Source organism: Neoarthrinium moseri (assembly GCF_022829205.1).
Source record: "Neoarthrinium moseri strain CBS 164.80 chromosome Unknown scaffold2_Wmoseri_CBS_16480, whole genome shotgun sequence".
NCBI classification, from domain to species: Eukaryota; Fungi; Ascomycota; class Sordariomycetes; order Amphisphaeriales; family Apiosporaceae; genus Neoarthrinium; species Neoarthrinium moseri.
Window position 1 is genome coordinate 978,604 of NW_026055116.1, and position 20,391 is coordinate 998,994.

Below are 20,391 nucleotides of genomic sequence, written 5' to 3' on the forward strand. Positions count from 1 at the left end.
AATACCATGTAACGGGTCAAGATCTCACACCACATGGTGTTCTGTCGTATGTGCAAAGTCTAGAACTTCACTCCACGGAAGCTGAGCCAGATTCCCTCGCTCACGAACGGCGTTACAATAGCAACTACGCGTTCCCCAGGTTCTGTGAAACAATGGGAGCAGCAAATAACGCCCATTAAGTTTCCTATCGGCCCGTGCACCATGTTGGTATCTTTCCAGTAGCTCATAAGCACGTCCATTGGCTCCGATGGAAAGAAACCGCGAGCTTCAAAAACAGACCTCCAGGACCTCGTCTGTTATTTACTCTAAGCTACGGAAGCAGGCTTCCCGTAGCTAAACTCTACTATGTATAATCACCTAGAGCCACAACCGGTTGCCGACCAGTCTAGCCGCCTGCAGTAAGTCCAATCCATAGAAGCTTTACCGAAAGACCGAGAGAAGGGCCAGAAGGAAAGGGTTCTGCTGGCTTGGGTCCTTCAGTTCGACGAACATGCCCACATCTCCACATAAACTGCTCCCGCAGCTGGTACCAGAATAGCCCGGAAGGCAGGTTCACACGTGGCAAGCCGTTCCTACCTTATCTCCGTTGGATATTGATATTTCCTGGATCCGAGTCGTGCATTTCCCGTGGCCAAGATATTGCCGAGGACGCGTTGTCTCTGTAAAAACTGATCATATCAGAGTCAAGCCCGCCGCTGCGATTTCATTACGCAAGCTTTCCCGAATTGGGGAGTCATGTACTTGATCAGCTTACTGAATGACTATCAGGCTGGAACAACCCTGAGGTGAATCACTCGTTAAGAGCTAGATCATTGTCGGTAATACCCTTTTCCTGTCACGATTTCGCTTAAAGTTAAATCCTCTACACTCTGAACTATCAATCAGTAGACCGATAAGTCGGATCTACATCTGAAAACCTAATCGTTCTGGTGAATCGAACTGTATTGCTTGATCTGACATTGCTGTTTGGTCAAGGCGCCGCTTCAATCTTTACTCCTAAAGAGTGGTATCTACAGTGGACGTATTTTCTACACACAAGGAGTGTTTGTGAATGACTGTGTCATTATAGGTAGGTACGGAGCTCGAACAACTAGATAATGACATAGCGAGCATCCCTATAGAACTTTGTATGACTATTCTCGGCTGCCCAAGGTTTGGCAAGAATGTCTTGTATCCTACGCGTAGTCACCGGATGGTAGTAATCTATTGGTTTTCAACTATAGACAACAATTCAAAAAGAAATATGTAGCTCTCTCGAACATCAGGGTAAGTAGCGTACATTTGCCGTACAAAGTCTGATGCATGCTGCAATGCTACATGATGTTGCACTTGGATGCGTTCCGTAAGTCGGGAATACTGTGTAACATATCAGTGAACACTTGTGTTGAATCGGCGCAATGCAATCTCTCTCGAAGATGAGATCAATAGATTGTCGGTCACTGGTCGAGAAGTAACTTCTGTATGCTGTAGTGGTAAGACTCGAAAGGGCTCGAAATCAATCCATAGCAGATGTTTCTGAAGCGGCTGGGCTCCTGTTGAAACACCTCAAGTAGACTGGATGAATCCAGTCTAGAAAGCCCGTTGTTCATTATCATTGAATTGCACCAGAAAATCTATGAGGGTCCTGCCCGTCTGGCTAAGAAGTGACTTGAGGTGGCGCCTGACCTCGTTGTCTTGACAAAGCTATACTCATCTGCAGCGCAATGAATTCACAAATCATAACTGAACCCTTCTACACAGATTGAATGAGGCAAGTCTTACTCATAGACTCTTTTTCTCAGAGATCTCCCATTTCACACTGCTAAGCACTGTGCAGGGGCGTGTCACGAATGATTATCTACCCCGCAAGCGCTAGCCGCTGCCGACGTTGAAGCTATTCGGACTACGTTTTCCGCAGCAACTGTTCATCCTGCGTTACTAAGCAGATTCAGAGGTTCGTGGATATCGAACCCGTGGATAGGGAAACATAGCTTATGCTGGGCCTATGAGGATCTGACTTATTTCGGCTCAATTCAGCCTAGGGTTTTATATACTAAATATCGCTTGAAGTCAACTCATAATGTCAACCTACTTACTCCGTACATGATACTCGTTCATTTCCCACAAGAAACTTCTATTAGTGATTTGCAAACAATGTCTCCTTCAACCAATTACCATCGTCCAGTCCGCATTGCGGGCTGTAGTGGTGGGTTTACAGACCGATCGCGGGCAATTACTTCATTAGCAGGAGATCCGGATGTAGATGCCGTGATTGGGGATTGGCTCTCGGAGATGGCGAGTAACCGAGCACTGCCGACAGTAAATATCGGGGCTGATTGATATACAGACAATGACGATGCACGGGAGTGGCAAGATCCGGAATCTCAAAGCAACCGAGGGATCGAAAGTCCAACTGACGCTTGAAGAACGTCAGGAAACAGCCATGTACGCGGAGACATTTCTGCAATGCTTCGAGCCAGCCATAGAAAACCTCGCCAACAACAAGTGCAAGCTCGTTGTCAACGCCGGAGCATCAGACACGGAGCTCCTGACGCTTGTGTGCGATCAGATGGTCAAGGATAAAGGACAGAGCCTCAAGTTCGCATGGGTCGAGGGTGACGACGTCACGTCGCAAGTCAATAGTCTCATCGGCAAAGGCGAGAAGTTCGAATCATTAATGCATGGGAAGAAGCTTGAGGAATGGGGCCTTGAGCCAATCTGTGCACAGGCATACCTGGGCGGTTTGGGCATAGCAGAGGCGTTGAGAAGTGGCGCGGACGTAGTCATCTGCGGACGAGTAGCGGATGCTGCTCCAGTTATTGGCGTTGCTGCGTAAGTCTATATGACGATCAAGAAAGCTCTATGCTGACAGTTGCGAAGATGGTGGCATGACTGGAGATCGGACCAGTTTGATGAGCTCGCAGGAGCTCTTGTGGCTGGACATCTCATAGAGTGCTCTGCATACGTCACTGGAGGATATTACAGTGGTTTCAAAGACCTCATGAAGACGGGAAAGCACGTCAATATGGGGTTCCCTATCGCAGAGGTAGACCACAAAGGAGAGTGTACATTGGTCAAGGAAAAGGACTCTGGAGGTTGCGTTACAGTGGGAAGTGTCACATCGCAACTTGTCTACGAGATTCAAGGCCCGTATGTTTACATATGCATACGACAATACCCATGAGTTCATGCTGACCAATCTGCTAGTTGGTATTACAATTGTGATGTCACGGCGGATATCTCGGGGGTCCGGTTGGAGCAGGTTGGCGAGGACAAAGTACGTATCACTGGTGTAAAAGGTATGCCACCACCTCCTACCACAAAGGTGGGAATCACAGCTCCAGCTGGCTTCCAAGCTGAATGGCACATTTACATGTGTGGCTTGGATATAGAGGAGAAGTGTAAGATCACGGAGGATCAAGTTCGGTACGCCATTGGGGATGACATATCGAAGTTCAGTCTTCTCAAGTTTCACCAGAACGGCACTTCACCCATTGACGCCAGAAACCAAGACTTGGCAACAGTCGACTTTCGGATCTTTGCACAAAGTCCTGACCCGGAAGTTCTACGTCCGGATATTCCCAACGGGTTCAACCGTTGGGTCCTTGAAATATTCCTACAGTCGGCGCCTAGTGCATCTCTAAGTAATGATCTGAGGCAAATCGTACCCAAACCCTACTATGAATACTGGGTATCGCTGCTCCCACAAAGCGAGCTCAACCACCGTGTGCATCTTCTCTTCGAGGACAACAAGGTTCTCAAGATGGATGCGCCTAAGATCACAAAGACTTACCCTCGTCAGCAGCCGTCGTATGAAACGGAGAGTGCTGTCGACCTTTCCTCCTTCGGACAGACAGCCAAGGCACCTTTGGGCCACATTGTTATGGCTCGATCTGGGGACAAGGCATCGGACTGCAACGTGGGATTCTTCGTTCGCCATGACGACGAGTGGGATTGGTTGCGCAGCTTCAGTGAGTGAGCCCGGGAGTCGTCCTACCCTATGATAATACGTCCAAGTAGGGAGAGAAACTGACCGTTCGATGCTATAGTGACCATCGATAGGGTGAAGAAATTGCTAGGACCTGAGGAGTATAAGGGCAAGCCAATTGATCGTTTTGAGATTCCCGGTGCTAGGGCTGTGCACTTCTTGCTCCATGACCATCTGGACAGGGGGTACAATGCTTGCAGTAACTACGACACTCTTGGGAAGCTTGCGGGTGAGTACATGCGGGCTAAAACGGTCGATTTGCCCAAGAAGTTTCTCGATAGGGGCCGGATATGATGCATATGAGGATGAGACGCGATAGAGTAATCTACGATAGTTCCTAACTGGGGTTGAAGAGGCAAAATGCTACCTACGGTAATCGGTGTCACCGGTATTGATATATCAAGAAGGGGGTCTTTCGCTGGCAATGGCTGCTTGTCAAACGGGGCCACATGTTATAATAGGCACGTGTTGTAAGAAAGCGTACCCAGATATCAAAATGGCAATTGTCCTCCAGAATGGCGTCCCGAGGGGCTTTGGAGAGCAGATGACGATGTAGATGATTCCTGGCTTTTCTCAGTATCAGGCTGCGCTTGAAGTATTTTAACAATGACTCCCAAAGCCAAGCGCATTATGCTACAGTGTATGTTTGGACGAGCATGTTGGGAAGTCAGGCTTTGTTTCTTTAGCGCGTTGGACCGTTGCGATGATGCGTTGTTCTCGAAGATGGCTCTCCCCTATGTGCATGTCTCGAATTTCTGTATTAAATACGTCATTATCAAACTTCCCAGATAACCTCACCGGTCTATGTCGTAAGTTAAATGATGTAAAGTGGCTTTTATGTAGGAGCCGTGGTGCTCTTTGGGAGTCGGTTCTAGTTGGGCAAGCTGGGTGATTCCAAGGTAAGAAAGGTATCAAACACTAAATTGCGTTCTGTAAGCTGGTCGAGCATCCTGTGCTTTGTTCGACTGTGCGCCTTATTTTGCCTTGTTTTCATGGAATACGATACAGATGACCGATTTGCGTCTTCGCCAATGCCAATGGTCACGAGCTGAGGGCCATGATGCAATGGGATCGGCAAGCTGGGCTTAAGCCCCATTGCTTCGCCTTCGCTAGAGCTTCCAAGCTTCTCGAAGCCTTCTATACCAAGCAGACTAGCATCTTGGATGCATCGGAATTCGCCTGACCTGCGAAAGCTTGAGACACAGCCACGTGGGGCATCAATCCAAACATCTCTGGCAGCAAAATCGCTCTTACAAGGCAAGGCTGTCTCTCAGGTTCGTTTGCCAGTGGTTCTGCTGGCTCTCCCCACCCGATAGACAACGTGCTGAAAGCTGGATGGTAGCTGGGCTCTGAATCATAAGGCACCTTCAGCCACCCAATAGACCTGCATAGCAATCTTAGAACCGCATTCCTCGGGCGACTCATTGATGTCCGCGTGTGGTCTTGTGAAGTGGACGATGATCGTTTCAGGGAAAGCTTGTCTCTACAAGTGCGTGGCTGTCTTTGGGCCCGAGGCTGACTCGGAACTTTCCACTAGGACCACTGTGCTACTCTCGCTTGGTACCCGTGAGGATCGTTCTTGCATGCCGGAAATGATCCGTCCAGGCTCAATCACGTCCTATCCGTGGCTCTCTCTCCTGGCAAGACACAGAGAGCTGATATGATGACGAAGCTTCCGTTCTTGGGGGATCGGACCGCTGGCTGTTGGCTTTCATTACCATCTGTTGATTCAACGCGCAAGCCGTTGGTTGGCGCCCCAAGGTCGCATTGCTCAATGGTACTCTCTGCAAGGATTATCCGAAGGTTAGTGCTGGTCAATGAGCGAGCGCAACAAAGGCGTCAGTCGAAATGAAGTCGGCGAGGCGAGAGTGGTCTCGGTCCCTGGCCCGTTCCTGCTGCCGAGGTGTATATGAGTTCAAACGACATGTGGAAAACAGCGCGTCTCAACCTGCCCATCGTGTAGATACAGGGTTGGGTTCATATGGGAAGATGTAGTGAATCGAGAGCGCCATCCTCGGACGTAGAAGCTGCGTCTCGCGATAATCCGGCTGAAATGACTCCAACTTGCCCTGCATCTACCGCCGGTGGTGCTGTTGCACCACATCAGCCCGTGGCTCCCTAGAGGTCAGCAATACGTGCCACATATGCAGTCAAAGTCAATGTAACACATCTAGTCAGCAATTTGCGCTCAAGCATCAAGAAAATCGAATTGCCAATCGTCCAACTACATCTACATATGTCTGTACTGAACAAGCTGGTATTAATTGCGACGGACGGATAATCTACGTTGAGGTCGAGGTCGCGTGGCCAGTCACGTTGAGAGTTCTCCTTCAGCAGCGTTCCAGGTCGCCAATCGCTTACTGTAACCGTGTTCGTTCCCGCCTGCGTGATGGACACAGCCTCGTCGGTTGGACGACAGAGCCTAGAGATGCCTGTCGTTGATAGTCGCGCAGTCTACGGGCGGGGCCACTCAGCTGCGGACCCTGCAGAGCACTTAGTGACCTCTATCGTCACGGAGGTTTACCCACAACGGCTCCCCAGGGACCAGCATGGTCCAGTCACCAATAGACCGGTATCTTGGTGGGTTTAGATGGTGTGAAGCTTGCATGACCTGGGAAAAGGGCCCCTGCCAGTAGCAAGGGGGTGCCTAGTTACCCCGATGGCGCCCAATCTGTGTGCAAGACGGCGCTTCAGCCTTCGAGACTCCAGAGCCGTCCGGGTCCCAAGTGCGACAGTGGGGGATCCCTTATCCTCCGCCCCGGGGGAAATTGAGGGCGTTAACTGGTTGTGGCAGTTGTGGTCACCTAGTTGCCCGCGATTCAGCCTCTCCGCAAGAAGCAAGCATTGTCTCGATTCCTAGGACCTCTGGCGTCCTTCTCAGACTCCCTCGTCTTTCCTGTGATGCGCCCAAGGTTTCTCGCCGTCTTCCTTCCCGCTGGCCCTGGACGATGAGCTTGAGTTGATCGTCAAAACGTTAAAAGCGTCACTGGCCCAGTCCTCGCTATAGCTTTGTCAGAAAGCAGCCCACGTCCGTCCGTGTTATCGACCACCCCCACCTACAGTGCACTAGGCATACCACCACGCGGGTGCGCTTCCGACGTCGCATCGACTGCGACCTGCGCACCACGATGTCGGACGAAATAGAGCGGCTCGTACTGTCGCCTTTCAAAGAGATTGTCGAGAAGGCGAACACTGCTATTGAGAATGCCACGGATGCGGACGACCAGGAAGCCGCGGCGCCTATGCTCAAGGCTGCCCAGAGTTTGGTCAAAGAGGGCGAGAGAGCTTTGAAGAAGATAGAACCTCTGTGCCAGCGGAATTATGCGACATACGGATCCAACTTTGTGGACGCCATGAAAGAGAGTGGTGAGTATGCCTTATATGTCATTATACTTAGCAGTTATTGACAAGCAGCGTCCAGACGAGATTGCGCAATTCCGGTCTGAGTTGGACGATCTATTATGGGACTTTGACGATTTCGTTGAGGTCGATGAATTCGATCTTGAGAAGTTTGAAGAGCTACAGAAGGCCTCGAGAAAAGTCGCCCCAAAGATTATGGATATTCTGAAGCGAATGAAACTGGTTGCGCCAGCGCCGGCACCAGCGCCGGTGGCTGCTTCCGAACCGTCAGAGTCCTCGAGGCATGCGAGCGTCATCATAGACCCGCCATCAGGTCCTAACAGGACGATCGACGAAGTTGAGCAGCAATTGAGTGATATGCTCGTGATGGGCGCACAAGCTGGGCCAGACTTGGGTGTTGATGCACCCACAGGCCCCAGAGCCACCTCCAGAGCGGCCTCTCGGTCAGTCAGTGACCTTGATAGGCACAGCTCTCGCCAGTCGGAAGTGTTTGAGGAACCGCTGGAGCCTCCACCTCGGCCACCGTCCGCAGACCCTTGGCAAGTGGACAGGCCGCCGCCGCTCAGTCCAAACGCCCTTTCTGAAGATGGAAACCCCGTAGAAAGACGACGACCAGTGCATGGAGGCGGTGATTCACCAACATTGCCGCCCACGATTCCTGGGGTGAACCAGAGAAATTCCTCGACCAGTTCTCGAAGTCATACCCAGCGTCTCACTAGCAATAGCAACCCTAGCTGGGGTTACAACGCCGGTGCCACGAATCAAGCAGACAGGGAGTCCTCTCACTGGCATGACAGATCCCCCGTGACCGACTTTGGGACTAATGGACGACTACGCGCGGATTCTGCGGCAAGGTCAAGACCTAGTTACACCAGCGTCGGTAGCAATGAGCCGCCGAGATATTCCGGTCAGTCCTTCGATTCCATCTCTGACTCAAGTCGGTCCCCTTCCAACGCGTCTCCTCATTTTGGCAACCCATCCCCTGCAATCCCCGAGGATAGTGTTGTCAACAACTATACTCATCGGTTGGGCCATACAGGTATCATGAACTATCCGCCAAGACAAGCATCCTTGAACGCAAATACACATCCGGCTCGCCAACCCTCCGTCGATTCTCTCAACAGCTCCATATTCGATCTAGTGCCTTACGATGGAGCAACAAGTCCGGTGGCCAGTACGCAACGCACATCCTCTGTGCCTTCAGTGACACCGGGAAGCCCTTATTCGCCGGGAGGCCAGCTACCTCAGTACTCTGCCCAGCCGCCTATGTATACGAACAATACCAGATCACCTGTACATTCTCCCGTGGAAAGCTCCAATAATCACTCATCTACAACACTTAGAACTACACAACCTCGACCGCCTACGAGCAATAGTTTCTCTGCCCCGTTCTCACCCCAAGGTTTCGAAGATTCTGGACTTATTCCCGTCGAATCTGAGACACCTGAAAACCTGCCGATGCCATCAAGGCAACCGGACTGCAGCATAGGACCCCATTCGTCGTTTTACCAGTTGAAGGGCTTTTGCAAGGGCGCACAGGAAGTAATGGGAGGAGACCTGGGTTTCAAGAAGATTAGAAAACCTGTCGGAGTAAGTGCAATTGTCCACGGGTAAGCTGAATCCCTACTTACACAATACAGGGATTTTCGCACACGACGGTGGCGAAGTGCACAAGCTGTCTCTACGAACTTGACTACAGTGTTGTGGAAAAGGACTTAAAAAATGAACGTAAGACCATCCCATGATTTACCCCCATCTGTCGGCTTCATTGACTGATCTTCTTACAGCATCGGGTAATTTCACGTCAAATAACGTTGGGTTTCGTCTGCGAATCCTACAGAAGAGCCACCTGCCTGTAAGGCATATCGAAGAGCAGATATATGGGTGCATGTTTTGTATCCATGAGGGGAGGACACTAGACGAGAGCGATGCAACAGTTTTCTTCAGCCAAAAGCAGCTCTTTGCGCACATGGCACGCCATCCGCGACCCCTTCCGGCCATACCAGGCGTAACTATCGTTGAGGGTCCCGAAATACCTCGGATCTACCAGAATAATTTCGACCTACACTTCCCGAACCCCCCAATGCAGTCGGTCATGTCGGGGATCGCGCGTGAGGTGGGAAAACTGCCGACAGCTGTCGCGACAGAGACTAGGAGAAACGCACACGGTATCCTCCGAAGCCCCCCGGACCGTGGCGGCGTCTTGCAGTTCGCTGTAGGTGCCAAGATCGTCGGCATCGAGTTCCCGGCAAAGTACGAGGGGAAATGGGGCATCGGGTGGCACGATGGAGTCCGGGCCGCCTTCGAGGCCGAGTCGGTGCACCTGGACGCGCCGCCCAAGAGCGAGACGAGGATGCAGGGGACGAGCAGCATGCAGGCCACCGTGCGGTGGAACTGGAGCCAGAAGGGCGAGGGCAACTGGCTCAAGCTCAACAAGGGAGACGTCGTCAAGAACATCAGCTGGACGTACTCGGACCACTGGTGCTGGTCCGGTACCTCGGGCAAGGGCTGGGGCATATTCCCGCAGTCGCACCTTGAGCCTCACTCGGTCAAGATTGTGCGGCCCGACACGGACAGCATCAGCAGCTCGGAGAAGAAGGGACCATTGGGTCGTTTCTCAATCAGGAAGAATACCGAGAAGAAGGGTGACCGGAAGATGGTGCAAGCTCTGAACTAGCGCCCTGGCCCCTAGGATGCTGTAGGAACTAAGGTTCCCTCAGTTTGAAACCATCTGCACCAGCGTCAGATGGGTTCACCGGTGACAACCTCTTCGAGTCTTCTCCGAAGCCATTGACAAGAGGTGTGTGTTGGCGATATCTCTAGAAACTAGTGTCGCACGTTGCATTTTGGATTTGGACGTCAACAATTTGGAGCTACGGTGCTGCTTATGGATCGGATACCCCCTTGTATAACGTCTTGTTCGGCCATAGTAGATAGACTCAAGAAGAGAAAATTGCTCGGCATTGACAATCGTTACTTTGCTTTCTTTGAAAATGTCGACAGCATCCATCGTCCGCGCGTCTGTTCTATTGGAAAGGGGTAATGTATATTTTAGGTCTCTAGCCACAGGCCATATCTCATTCTCCTACTTCGACGGCAAAGGAGGGCGTGACTAAATCCATGGTGAACACCCCAACTATTGCGCACAAATCCTCTTAATTGTGTCTCAATGGAGAAAGTTGAATCATACCGTGTGTAAAATGAAGTTGAAGAATCACCAAAGCCCGCGAGTGACACTTTGCCCGAGGCTCCAGGTGCACACTTGCTCATAACCTCGGCCTGCGGAACATTAACATCGTCACCACCCCCAGAGAGCACGTATATAGGAAGCCTCGAAGCCTGACCTAAGAAGTCCTTCAACTATCACCTTCATCATGTTTACAGTACAAGCGCACGTTTGATACACACATAGCATCCAGAGACTACGTAATGGGGAACAACATCAGCAAGGTCAGCCGAGAAGACAACGGCCCGGACCAGGGTAAAGAACAAGATGCGAGCGCCAGGGACGACAGCTTTGCGCCGGCTTCTGGCAGGACGCCCACGCAAAGTAGCCTCCCACCACCGCCTGTAGATCCGCCGAGGCCACCTCCGTGCCCCGAGGACGTTGAGGACTCGGAAGAATTCACGGTGCCGTCGGGTAACTTTGACGACGAGCTCTATTGCTGGGTACTAGTTTCGTGATTTGCTAGCTAGTGGTCACCAACTGCCATGCCGAGTGCAGCGTGAGCCATTCGAATAAACTTTGTCTATAGGCTCGCGGTCCAGGCCCCGCTTCCCAGGGCCTTCCAAGAAACATCGGACATATTCTCTTCAACCATAACGCCAATGCAATGCAACAAGAATATACAAGTGAGAGGCGTAAATGCTCCTATACCATGATCCTTCGCAGGCCCTCCGTACCGCCGAGCACGCGGCGTCCCGTGACGGCACATCTCCCCTGGCCGCTCTCCCATTTGCCCGTCCTCTCCTCCATGAAAGCTTCCTGCCGGGGGTGAGAGCCCTCCACCCATTTATGTATGCACGAATAGCAGTAGACAACCCCTGTTTGACAGGCGGTGGCGGTTTGGATCTCGTCCTCGCAGATGGGGCACAGCTCTGAGTCCTCGGGCGGCGGTACCGTGTAGATGGGCATAAGTGAAGGCGTCGCGATTGGCGCATTTTCTGTATTTCCCTCCTTTGGAACTGCTTCGTCTTTCGACTTGCCGGGGTCTTCGGCGCCCTTCTTGGCTGTCTTCAGCCCTGAGGCCGACAACCCGCTTACGACCGGTGGAGGAAGTTCCAAGTTCTCCGCCGCCTTCCGGGTCAGTTGCTTGGCAAAATCGGACGCATACCACCACTCAAGAAATTTGAGGGCAAAGATACTTGTCGGTAATAGAACTGACAAGCTTCCTAATATCTTCGGGCCTAGCGTTCTCGGTGAGAATATGCTCAGACCAGCTGCAGGAGGCACGCCCCCTTTTGGCTTGCCGAGCTCCTCGATGGCCTTGTAATCGGCGCCGTTCATCCTCCGCACCCTCGTGCCGATCAGCCACATGAGGGGGTTGTGGTACTTGGACCCATCGAACAGATAGGCCAGGTGGAAGGCCAGCACGGCGAAGCAGTAGCCGGCGTGGACCGATGGGTATACGTTGCGGATGAACCAGCGGTAGTAGTGCATGAGGCGCTGGCGCACCGTCGGGTTGGCGGGCATGCGTGTGTAGTTGGCGCCGAGCAGGGCGCGCGGGGCCTCGATCTCATGGCTCTCGTCCAGCTTGCGCTTGAGGTAGGGTACGCCGACCATGACGGCCAGGTTCTTCCAGACGTCGGCATGGCCGAGCTTGAGGGTCTCGCGCACGAGGCCCGAGGCGGCGGCGCTGGCGCGGGGGATCTCGGCGGCGAGGGCCTTCTCGCGCTTGAGGCCGTAGAAGTGCTCGGTGAAGGCGCCGCCGCGGGTGCGCAGGTAGTGGCGCTCAACGAGCAGCATCAGCAGGGCGTAGATCTCATCGAACGAGTTGAGGGCGCGCAGCAGGTAGCGCGGGTACCGCTGGGTGAGGACGGTGAGGAGGTAGCGCAGGGTGGGCGGCAGGAGCGCGTTCAGCTGCTGTTCGGAGAGCAGCTCGAAGAGCGAGGGCTTCTGGTCGTCAAAGGTGCCCCGGAGGGCGGTGACGAACTCCATGGCGGCGTATGGAGCATCTGAGGGCGGGAGGGCGCGCTTCGTCTGAGGCTGTTCATGAGAAGGGCATCGCGGCCGCGGCGTCTGATGTGCGGACGTCGGAGGGTGACGTGGGACGCGGCCAGGATTAGATCCGGGGCATGGAAATCTGGGGGTTTTATGCCGAGGTTCGCTAGACAGAAGCTACCCAGCCAGTGGTGGATGAGCCGGGCCCCGGGAGAGAGCCGGCCCACCTGCCAAGCAAGCTCCTTACCTAGGTATAGCATGACATCCCCAGTAAATACTGTATGTTCTAGTATTTGAAATCTCAAGCTTGCCCTTGAAATTTAATCCATTAGTCAGGCCTCGCGGGATACGGATTGGACAGATACTCTGCTTTCAGTTGGGATTTCCAGTTGAGTGTTCGAAAACCCCCTGTGCTATAGCCAAGAATTGTTGGTCTGATGAAATTAGCAGGTGTACCAGTGCACCCCAAGCACCATTTCGCTGTGTAGACATTGTGTCTACAGTATGTGTGCTTGAGCGTCAATGGATATTCATGTAGCAAGCATATAGGTCGTAGCTGACCTTGACTTGTTCCTTGGGGATGCTGGCAGTTCCATGCACCGACGCCAGTCTCCAGGCGGCACATGGCTTCTGAATGGTCTTGCTTTTTTGGTAGAATCACGAAATCCATAACACGGTTTCCGGCCTTGGTTTACTGTGCAGGATCGCAGTCCCAGAGACCCTGGGACGGCGTTGAGTGTCATATGATGGTTACAGTGCACGGGTTTCTATAAGTGCCATGGCCTGCTTTACAGATGCAGTATAATCTCTGAAGCATCACCGAGTGGTGCTTGAAATGGGTGGTCGAATTGAGGGGCAAGCTATTCCCCTTGATTGTTTGCATTGCATCAAGTCAGACGTCTTTGTTTGAAAAAGAAGAAACTTGTGCACTCTTTTGGAGCACGCATGAGACAAGCATGTGAACGGGACTCTATGCAGCAAGTTAGTGGTTCGCCAGTCGTGCCAGCGGCAGCTTGCAGGCACAAGCTCCAGGATGCGGGGAGGGCCGTTGAGATCTACAGGGGCGTGCACGCTAAGCAGCCCCGCTGAAGGGCGGACCCTTAGTGCATCATACGTCAGCCTCAACGCGTTACGAAACGACCTTCGTGGCATTTTCATGTTGAGACGTGCCCGACGACAACTAGACATAAGCGCAGCGCACCTCTCATCCTGCAGAGGACCGCAAGGAATCTCGTCCCGGAGACATTTCTTCTTTGGGAGGCGGACAGCATATTCGATGAAATAAATCCCTTGAGAGCGACGCAAGAGAACACCCGTCGTCCCGCCCAGGGCCGTCATTTGTACCTCTCCGTCCCAACACCGCACGCAACGCATGACAACCTGAACCCCACGAGCCGGGCACCCAACTGCCCGCCCAGAGAACGACCATGGACAGTCTCGTACGCTTCTACACCGCGACCCCTACGCCAATCCTCGTTAGGATCGCCGTTGCCGTAGGCGTCGTTAGCTTCTTCTCCGTAGGCGCAGGACCCAAGATATCTCCTTGCACCGATGCACTACAGTGCTAACGCTTACACCGCAGCTCTACGTCGCTCTTCACTTCGTCGCGCCCCGGCCGCGCCCAGTATACCGCAGCGAGAAGCACTACAGAACCACGACCCAGGATGGCAAGACTGTGGTGCGCAAGCTGCCCTGCTGGCACGACCGCTGGCTTGCCGAGCGCCACGCCAGCGAGACCAGAACCAATAACGACGTCTACATCCCCGACACCGGCGCCATCGAGCCCGCCTCGCTGCGCCTGAGCGTCGTGATCCCAGCATATAACGAGGAGGAGCGCATCTTGCCTGCTTTGGAGGAGGCAGTGAAGTACCTGGATGCCAAGTTCGGCCGCGACCCGAAGCCCGCGGTCACCGCTGAGAAGATCACTAGCCCGACCACATCCCATCGGAAGATTAGGAACTCGCCCAGTGTGGACCTGGCCGGGTATGAGATCATCATCGTCAACGACGGCAGCAGGGACAAGACGGAACAGGTGGTGCTGAACTTTGCGGCCAAGAACGGCCTCCACGACATCCTCCGCTTCGTGTCGCTCGAGCGGAACCGGGGCAAGGGCGGCGCCGTCACCCACGGCCTGCGACACGTCCGGGGCGAGTACGTCATCTTCGCCGACGCGGACGGGGCCTCCAAGTTCAGCGATCTGGGCAAGCTCATCGAGGGCTGCGACGACGTCAAGGACGCCGGCGACCGGGGCGTCGCCATCGGTAGCCGTGGGCACCTGGTGGGCAGCGAGGCCGTGGTCAAGCGCTCGGCCCTGCGCAACTTCCTGATGCGCGGCTTCCACCTCGTGCTCATGATCCTGACGCCGCCGGCCACGTCGCGCATCCGCGACACCCAGTGTGGCTTCAAGCTGTTCTCGCGCGCCGCCCTGCCCCACATCGTGCCCTACATGCACGCCGAGGGCTGGATCTTCGACATCGAGATGCTGATGCTGGCCGAGTCCGCTCCCGCCGTGCCTGTGCGCGGCAGCGACGGCGCTGTTATTGGCAGCAGCCCCGGCATCAAGGTCGCCGAGGTGCCCATCGACTGGCACGAGGTGGACGGGAGCAAGCTCAACGTCATCCAGGACAGCATCCGCATGGCGTTGGGTCTGGCCGTGCTGCGGGCGAGCTGGATGTTTGGCGTCTACAGACGACGGCTCACATAGAAAAGAGGCAGAATTGGCGAACAATGCGACCCGGCTTGTATTCTAGCTATACGTGTGCTATACAGACCCTGATAGTGCCTTGCTGAGGTAACTCTGTACATTAAGTTCTAGTGAATCTATCCGAGATAGTGAGGATTCCTACTTTCCCATAACAGAGCATCGCGTGGGAATTAATATAGACGATCAACAACTTCTCGCTATACGTGGCTATCATGTGCTTATAATAGTCGTACAGGCGGCCCTCCACTTGCCATATAGTTAACCTCGGAGACATGGTATAATGCATTATTATGATTACTATATTCATGAGTTATATGCAGGCGCAAATCATTCCGCTCCGCTCCGCTCCCCGATACCAAAATGTATGTACAGGAATGTCTATTGGGGTAAATCGACCGAGCTGAGGTTTGCCATCTCTTCTATGCTATGTCTTCAAGGAAGCTCTTCAGTGGCGCCATATCGCATGCATATTCATACAAGCACCCCATACGCCACATGTTAAGGCTTGATAGCCCTTTCTAATCGCTTCGTAAACTCGGACTCTCATCGACAGATGATTCTTTGGCAGTGTCTGTAATCCGCACAGACGACGTTTCCCGGGAAATGGGACGCCTTTTCTTTAGAACACCTCCTTGTACATGACTGGCAAGAACACAACACATGCGGTCCAGAGAAGGCTGATCGAGTTCCACAGCACAACAGGGATGTTCCAGAGCCCCGTGGCCTTGGCGTCAATCCATATGGCCAGGAAGGCCACGGCGAAGAAGTGGTAGGCGAGGACGAAGGGGCGGTGGATCAGACCACCCATCAGGCCCATGGGGTCGTCGGTGATGCCCTTGCGGAAGTAGGCAAAGCAGCCGCGCTGCAGCTTGGCCAGGTTCGGGTCCGCGGCGCTGAAAAGCGAGTACAGGGCTTGCGCGAGGACGTTGATAATGGACGTCAGCGACTTGCGCTGCCAGTGGAACGTGTCCATGGCCCGCAGCACGGCGGCGCTGTCGCCCAGGTTGGGGATCTGGGACGGCGCGAGCAGCGAGGACAGAATCACCACATCGTTGAGCGCCACCGTCATGCCGCCACCCGTGAGCGGGTGTCGCATGTTCATGGCGTCGCCGAGCACCAGTAGACCTGCGTGGGACTGTTTCGATGGGGGCAGCCAGCTGTTGGGCATGCTGCGCGGGATCTTGTTGTCTCTCTCCAGCGCGGCGCGGAAGGCAGGCTGGACCTGGGGCGGTAACGAGGGGATGACAACGTTGGTGATGTAGCCGCGAACGCCACCCGCTGCTGTTGAGGCTGCGGGGCACTCCAGGGGCACATCAATGAGCGCACGGGTTTCGTGCGTGCCGATCTGGTAGAGAAGAACCGGAGAAGCGGTGCCCAAGACGACGTGGCCGAAGTTTGGCTGTGGGAGGTCGGCATCGATCAGTTCTAAGGCGTAGAACTTGGAGCGCACGATTGGTGTCCTGTCAATATACTTCTTGCGGAAAATAGAAGCATAGCCGTCGGCGACAATAGTCAATTGCCCGAAGAAATAGTCGGGGACCTTCTGACCGGTGGCAGGGTCAACTGTCCGAGTTTCGACACCCAGAATCTCGGAGGTGTGCTCGCCCTTGACCGTCGAGACGGCCTCCGTCTCGACAACTGTGATGTTGGGATGCGCCAGGCAGGTTTCTCGTAGCTTTTGTACAAAGCGCCCATGGTGGAAACTCCGCCCCTGTGGCCTCGGGTCTTTCTCTTTGCTGTGCGCGGTACCGTTGGCGTGTCCATTTGTCTGCCCGTTTGCCTGCCCGTTCGCCTCGCCGTTCGCCGTGCCGTTTGCCGTGCCGTTCGCGAAGCCGCCCATGAGGCCCTGAATCTTGGGATACGGTATCACCACTTGGTCGCCAAAGTAGATGACGTCGAAGCCGTTGCAAACGATGGAGTCGATCCCCTCGATGCAGTGGCCCAGGCCGAGCTTCCTAAGGGCCTCAACACCTCCTGGCTGCAACAACTCGCCGACAATGCGGTCTGGCTGCTTCATCCATCTCTCGAGGAGGAGGACGCTCCGGCCCTGCTGTGCGAGCGCGTAGGCGGCGGCGCACCCGAAGACGCCTGCGCCGACTACGACGACGTCGGCCTCATGATACGTGGACCGGCGCTCGGCACGGGCTTGTTGTGTAGCTGTGTGCGTACTCATCGGAGTGAATGTGGGTTGGAGGCCGGTCGTCGGCTCCAGCGTCGTGGGAAGGGGGGTGTTTATGGGTGGGTAGGTGGGTGGCGTTGGATCGACGGTTGCTGGAGATTCGGACGATACAGGTTCTCTGACGAGAGACCAAGAGGCTCTCTTGCTTATGTGTTGGGGAATGCGTCAGTTATTATGGTAATGAGGAGCCTGGGAGCCAACCAGAGGATCGAGAAAGATAATCGGTAGGTGTCAGTCACTCATCGCGCCAGAAGACCCTGAATCAAATCATAAATCGCCTGATCATGATCATCCCATCGCAAACTAATTTCTTTGATCGGCCGGGGAGAGCCCCTAAAATTCCGGGTCCCTCCCCCCGCCACCACCTGCAGGCTCCGGGCCCGACTTTTCCTGAGCCAGCCAAGTCATGACGCACGTGAAGACAGCAACAACCCCTAATTACACAGTCAAGCTAACCACAGACAAAATCTCAGTAGTCAACAATACAGCATGGGGTTGAACGGCCATTTGATATAGTTTCCCATGCCGTTGTATATATCGACACTGACCCGGAAGGCCCAGCGAATAAAGTGCCGCCGCCTGCCGCAAAGTTCCGCCATGGTCTTGATCCGGGCCATTCGCTGCTCCGGGTTAGGTCGTCAGCGCGTGCATAAGTGCGACGATTCCTAGGGGTGCTCAGGGTGCTCACGTCTTTATGCTGCAGGTGAAACGACAGCATATTGATACTGCGAGGAGAAAGTTACTACCCGAACTCCACCTTCCAGTATCGTTGGCAGTGCCTTTCCCGCGCAGATCTCGACCTCACCCTGAGGATAAGATACCGGAAGGGCCACAGGGATCGCGGGAAACCCATGGCTATTGGTGTTGATCGAGCTGTTGAGCTTTGTCATATTGAAACATATCCATCTGCTTAAACCAGGGTGCAACTCATGAATACATAGACGATTAAGTTCCACGATTACATGGGTAGTAGCAACCCTACGGGAACGATTCAAGCACATAACCGGAGAGACAATTAAGTGGCTTCTCAACACATACGACAACTATCACCCGGTGTGTTTAAAGACGGAGCTGCCTAAGCTGAAAATTTTCTACTTCTAGGACAACAAGGGGCACTCGTACGGGAATGAGGCGAGTTGGCGCCTATAAACGCGCGGGTATGCGATGCACTGGGGCGCAGCAGCCTGGTTATTACATTTGGAAAGATCCATCAGCTGACGCGGATGGAAAGACTTCAAATCCAAAAAGTGAAGCATTGATTTTGGTACTTTGCACTTATTGTCAATAATTGTCATCCCACATATCTACAACATGCCTATACGTAGAATTTCCAAGCCAGCGCGCACCAACGGCGTTTCTTCCAGGACGGAGTCGGACACACGAAGAGAGAAGCCTCAGACTCATGATGCAAACCATAAAGTAGAAGAGGCGGCGTCTTTAGACAAAAGGAAGAAAGCACTCAACAAGCGCAAGCGAGCAGACCAACCTGATCGCCAGGTCGAAGTTACTAAACTGGTTGAGCCGACCCAGCCAACCAAGAAAGTGAAAACATCTTCCGCCCTTTTCACTAGTAGCTCCTTGGAATCGAAAGCTCGGAAGACCGGTAAGACTTTCACTCTTAACGAAGCTCCCACAGCGCCTCTTGACGTCTTCGTCTTCGGGGATGGATCTTGCGGCGAGTTGGGGCTCGGTAGCAAGGAGATAGACGGGGTGTCGCCGGTCGAAACACTGTATCCTCGTCTGAACAATCTTCTCTCCTCACATGGCGTTGGCGTCGTTCAAATTGCTTGTGGCGGTATGCACACCGTTGCGCTCACCAAAAATAACAAAATCCTGACATGGGGCGTCAACGACCTCGGTGCTCTGGGGCGCGACACCAAGGTTGAGGAGGACGGAGATGACCTGCTCAATCCCGCAGAAAGTACGCCTAGTCCCGTGGATACTGAGCACCTTGGCTCTGGGATTGTATGGACCCAGGTAGTTGCAAGTGATAACGCTTCCTTCGCCCTGACTGAAGACGGGAAAGTATACGGTTGGGGCACCTTTAGGGTACGCATCCATATATCGTTACGAGCAAGCGATCTGCTAACGTAGGCATCAGTCCAGCGAAAGAACCATGGGATTCAGCAGTACTTCCTTCATCCAAAAGACACCAGTACTCGTCCCAGATCTGAGAGACATCAGGCAACTGGCCGCTGGAAACAATCACATACTGGCCGTGGATGAGAAGGGCAAAGTGTTCGCCTGGGGCAGTGGCGAACAAAACCAACTAGCCCGCAGGTGGTTCGCCGCTCGTCCTCGGCTTGCGCTGAGACCTACCAGCATTGGAGCCTTGCCTGTACGAGGGGCCAAGGCAGTCCGGGTGAGCTGCGGCTCGTACCACAGTTTCGCCATTGACCAACAGGGACGCGTTTATGCCTGGGGGTTGAACAACTATGGCGGGCTTGGCATTCCAGACGACGCTGGCGAGGACGGGGCGTCTCAACTGAAGCCGCGTTTAGTTGAGAACTTGCAGGACTATCAGGTGGTCGACATCGCGGCCGGGGAACATCATTCACTGGCCTGCACAAGCAACGGAGAGCTCATTACTTGGGGTCGTATCGATGGATATCAAGCTGGACACCGGGCTCATGCATTCACGCCACACAACACAGTCTTCGACAGCCACGGAAGACCTCGCATCTTGAAGATTCCACTTGTTGTTCCAGGTGAGTATGCGGAGAGATATATATCTCTGGCACGTGAGCGCTACTGACGATAACCTAGATCTTCCACCTATCGCTTCGGTAGCGTCCGGCACGGATCACAGCTTTGCTCTTACTGTTGATGGCAAGGCCTATACGTGGGGTTTCGGTGCCAGCGGACGCACTGGGCTAGGCAATGAGGGTGATATAGAAATTCCAACCCTGATCGACAACATGGCCGTAAGGGACAGGAAGTTGATTTTTGCAGGAGCTGGTGGAGCATTTTCAGTCCTTGCCTCCTTGGCTGATATCGCCTGAACGCATCGGCAAGCAGTC

At 53.8% G+C, this 20,391-nt stretch overlaps 7 protein-coding genes across 7 annotated transcripts; 5 read left to right on the top strand and 2 right to left on the bottom strand.

Moving 5' to 3' along the window:
* Positions 1–2,335: 2,335 nt before the first annotated feature.
* On the top strand, positions 2,336–4,286 carry JN550_001054 (uncharacterized protein; the record flags this gene model as incomplete). The annotated part of the gene is made up of 5 exons (XM_049308810.1): positions 2,336–2,811; positions 2,860–3,129; positions 3,187–3,950; positions 4,029–4,196; positions 4,249–4,286. 5 exons carry the CDS (start codon positions 2,336–2,338, stop codon positions 4,284–4,286), a joined length of 1,716 nt encoding a protein of 571 aa, XP_049176960.1.
* A 2,809-nt stretch (positions 4,287–7,095) lies between these two features.
* Positions 7,096–10,004, top strand: JN550_001055 (uncharacterized protein; the record flags this gene model as incomplete). The annotated part of the gene is made up of 4 exons (XM_049308821.1): positions 7,096–7,333; positions 7,389–8,917; positions 8,968–9,055; positions 9,115–10,004. 4 exons carry the CDS (start codon positions 7,096–7,098, stop codon positions 10,002–10,004), a joined length of 2,745 nt encoding a protein of 914 aa, XP_049176961.1.
* A 752-nt stretch (positions 10,005–10,756) lies between these two features.
* Positions 10,757–11,011, top strand: JN550_001056 (uncharacterized protein; the record flags this gene model as incomplete). Its single annotated transcript, XM_049308832.1, has 1 exon — positions 10,757–11,011. The coding sequence occupies one exon, from the start codon at positions 10,757–10,759 to the stop codon at positions 11,009–11,011; it is 255 nt and encodes an 84-aa protein (XP_049176962.1).
* A 187-nt stretch (positions 11,012–11,198) lies between these two features.
* Positions 11,199–12,485, bottom strand: JN550_001057 (uncharacterized protein; the record flags this gene model as incomplete). The annotated part of the gene is made up of 1 exon (XM_049308843.1): positions 11,199–12,485. The coding sequence occupies one exon, from the start codon at positions 12,483–12,485 to the stop codon at positions 11,199–11,201; it is 1,287 nt and encodes a 428-aa protein (XP_049176963.1).
* A 1,430-nt stretch (positions 12,486–13,915) lies between these two features.
* JN550_001058 (uncharacterized protein) lies at positions 13,916–15,192 on the top strand (the record flags this gene model as incomplete). Its single annotated transcript, XM_049308854.1, has 2 exons — positions 13,916–14,005; positions 14,071–15,192. The coding sequence occupies 2 exons, from the start codon at positions 13,916–13,918 to the stop codon at positions 15,190–15,192; spliced, it is 1,212 nt and encodes a 403-aa protein (XP_049176964.1).
* A 619-nt stretch (positions 15,193–15,811) lies between these two features.
* On the bottom strand, positions 15,812–17,365 carry JN550_001059 (uncharacterized protein; the record flags this gene model as incomplete). Its single annotated transcript, XM_049308865.1, has 1 exon — positions 15,812–17,365. The coding sequence occupies one exon, from the start codon at positions 17,363–17,365 to the stop codon at positions 15,812–15,814; it is 1,554 nt and encodes a 517-aa protein (XP_049176965.1).
* A 1,317-nt stretch (positions 17,366–18,682) lies between these two features.
* On the top strand, positions 18,683–20,373 carry JN550_001060 (uncharacterized protein; the record flags this gene model as incomplete). The annotated part of the gene is made up of 3 exons (XM_049308876.1): positions 18,683–19,420; positions 19,473–20,079; positions 20,138–20,373. 3 exons carry the CDS (start codon positions 18,683–18,685, stop codon positions 20,371–20,373), a joined length of 1,581 nt encoding a protein of 526 aa, XP_049176966.1.
* Positions 20,374–20,391: the final 18 nt, after the last annotated feature.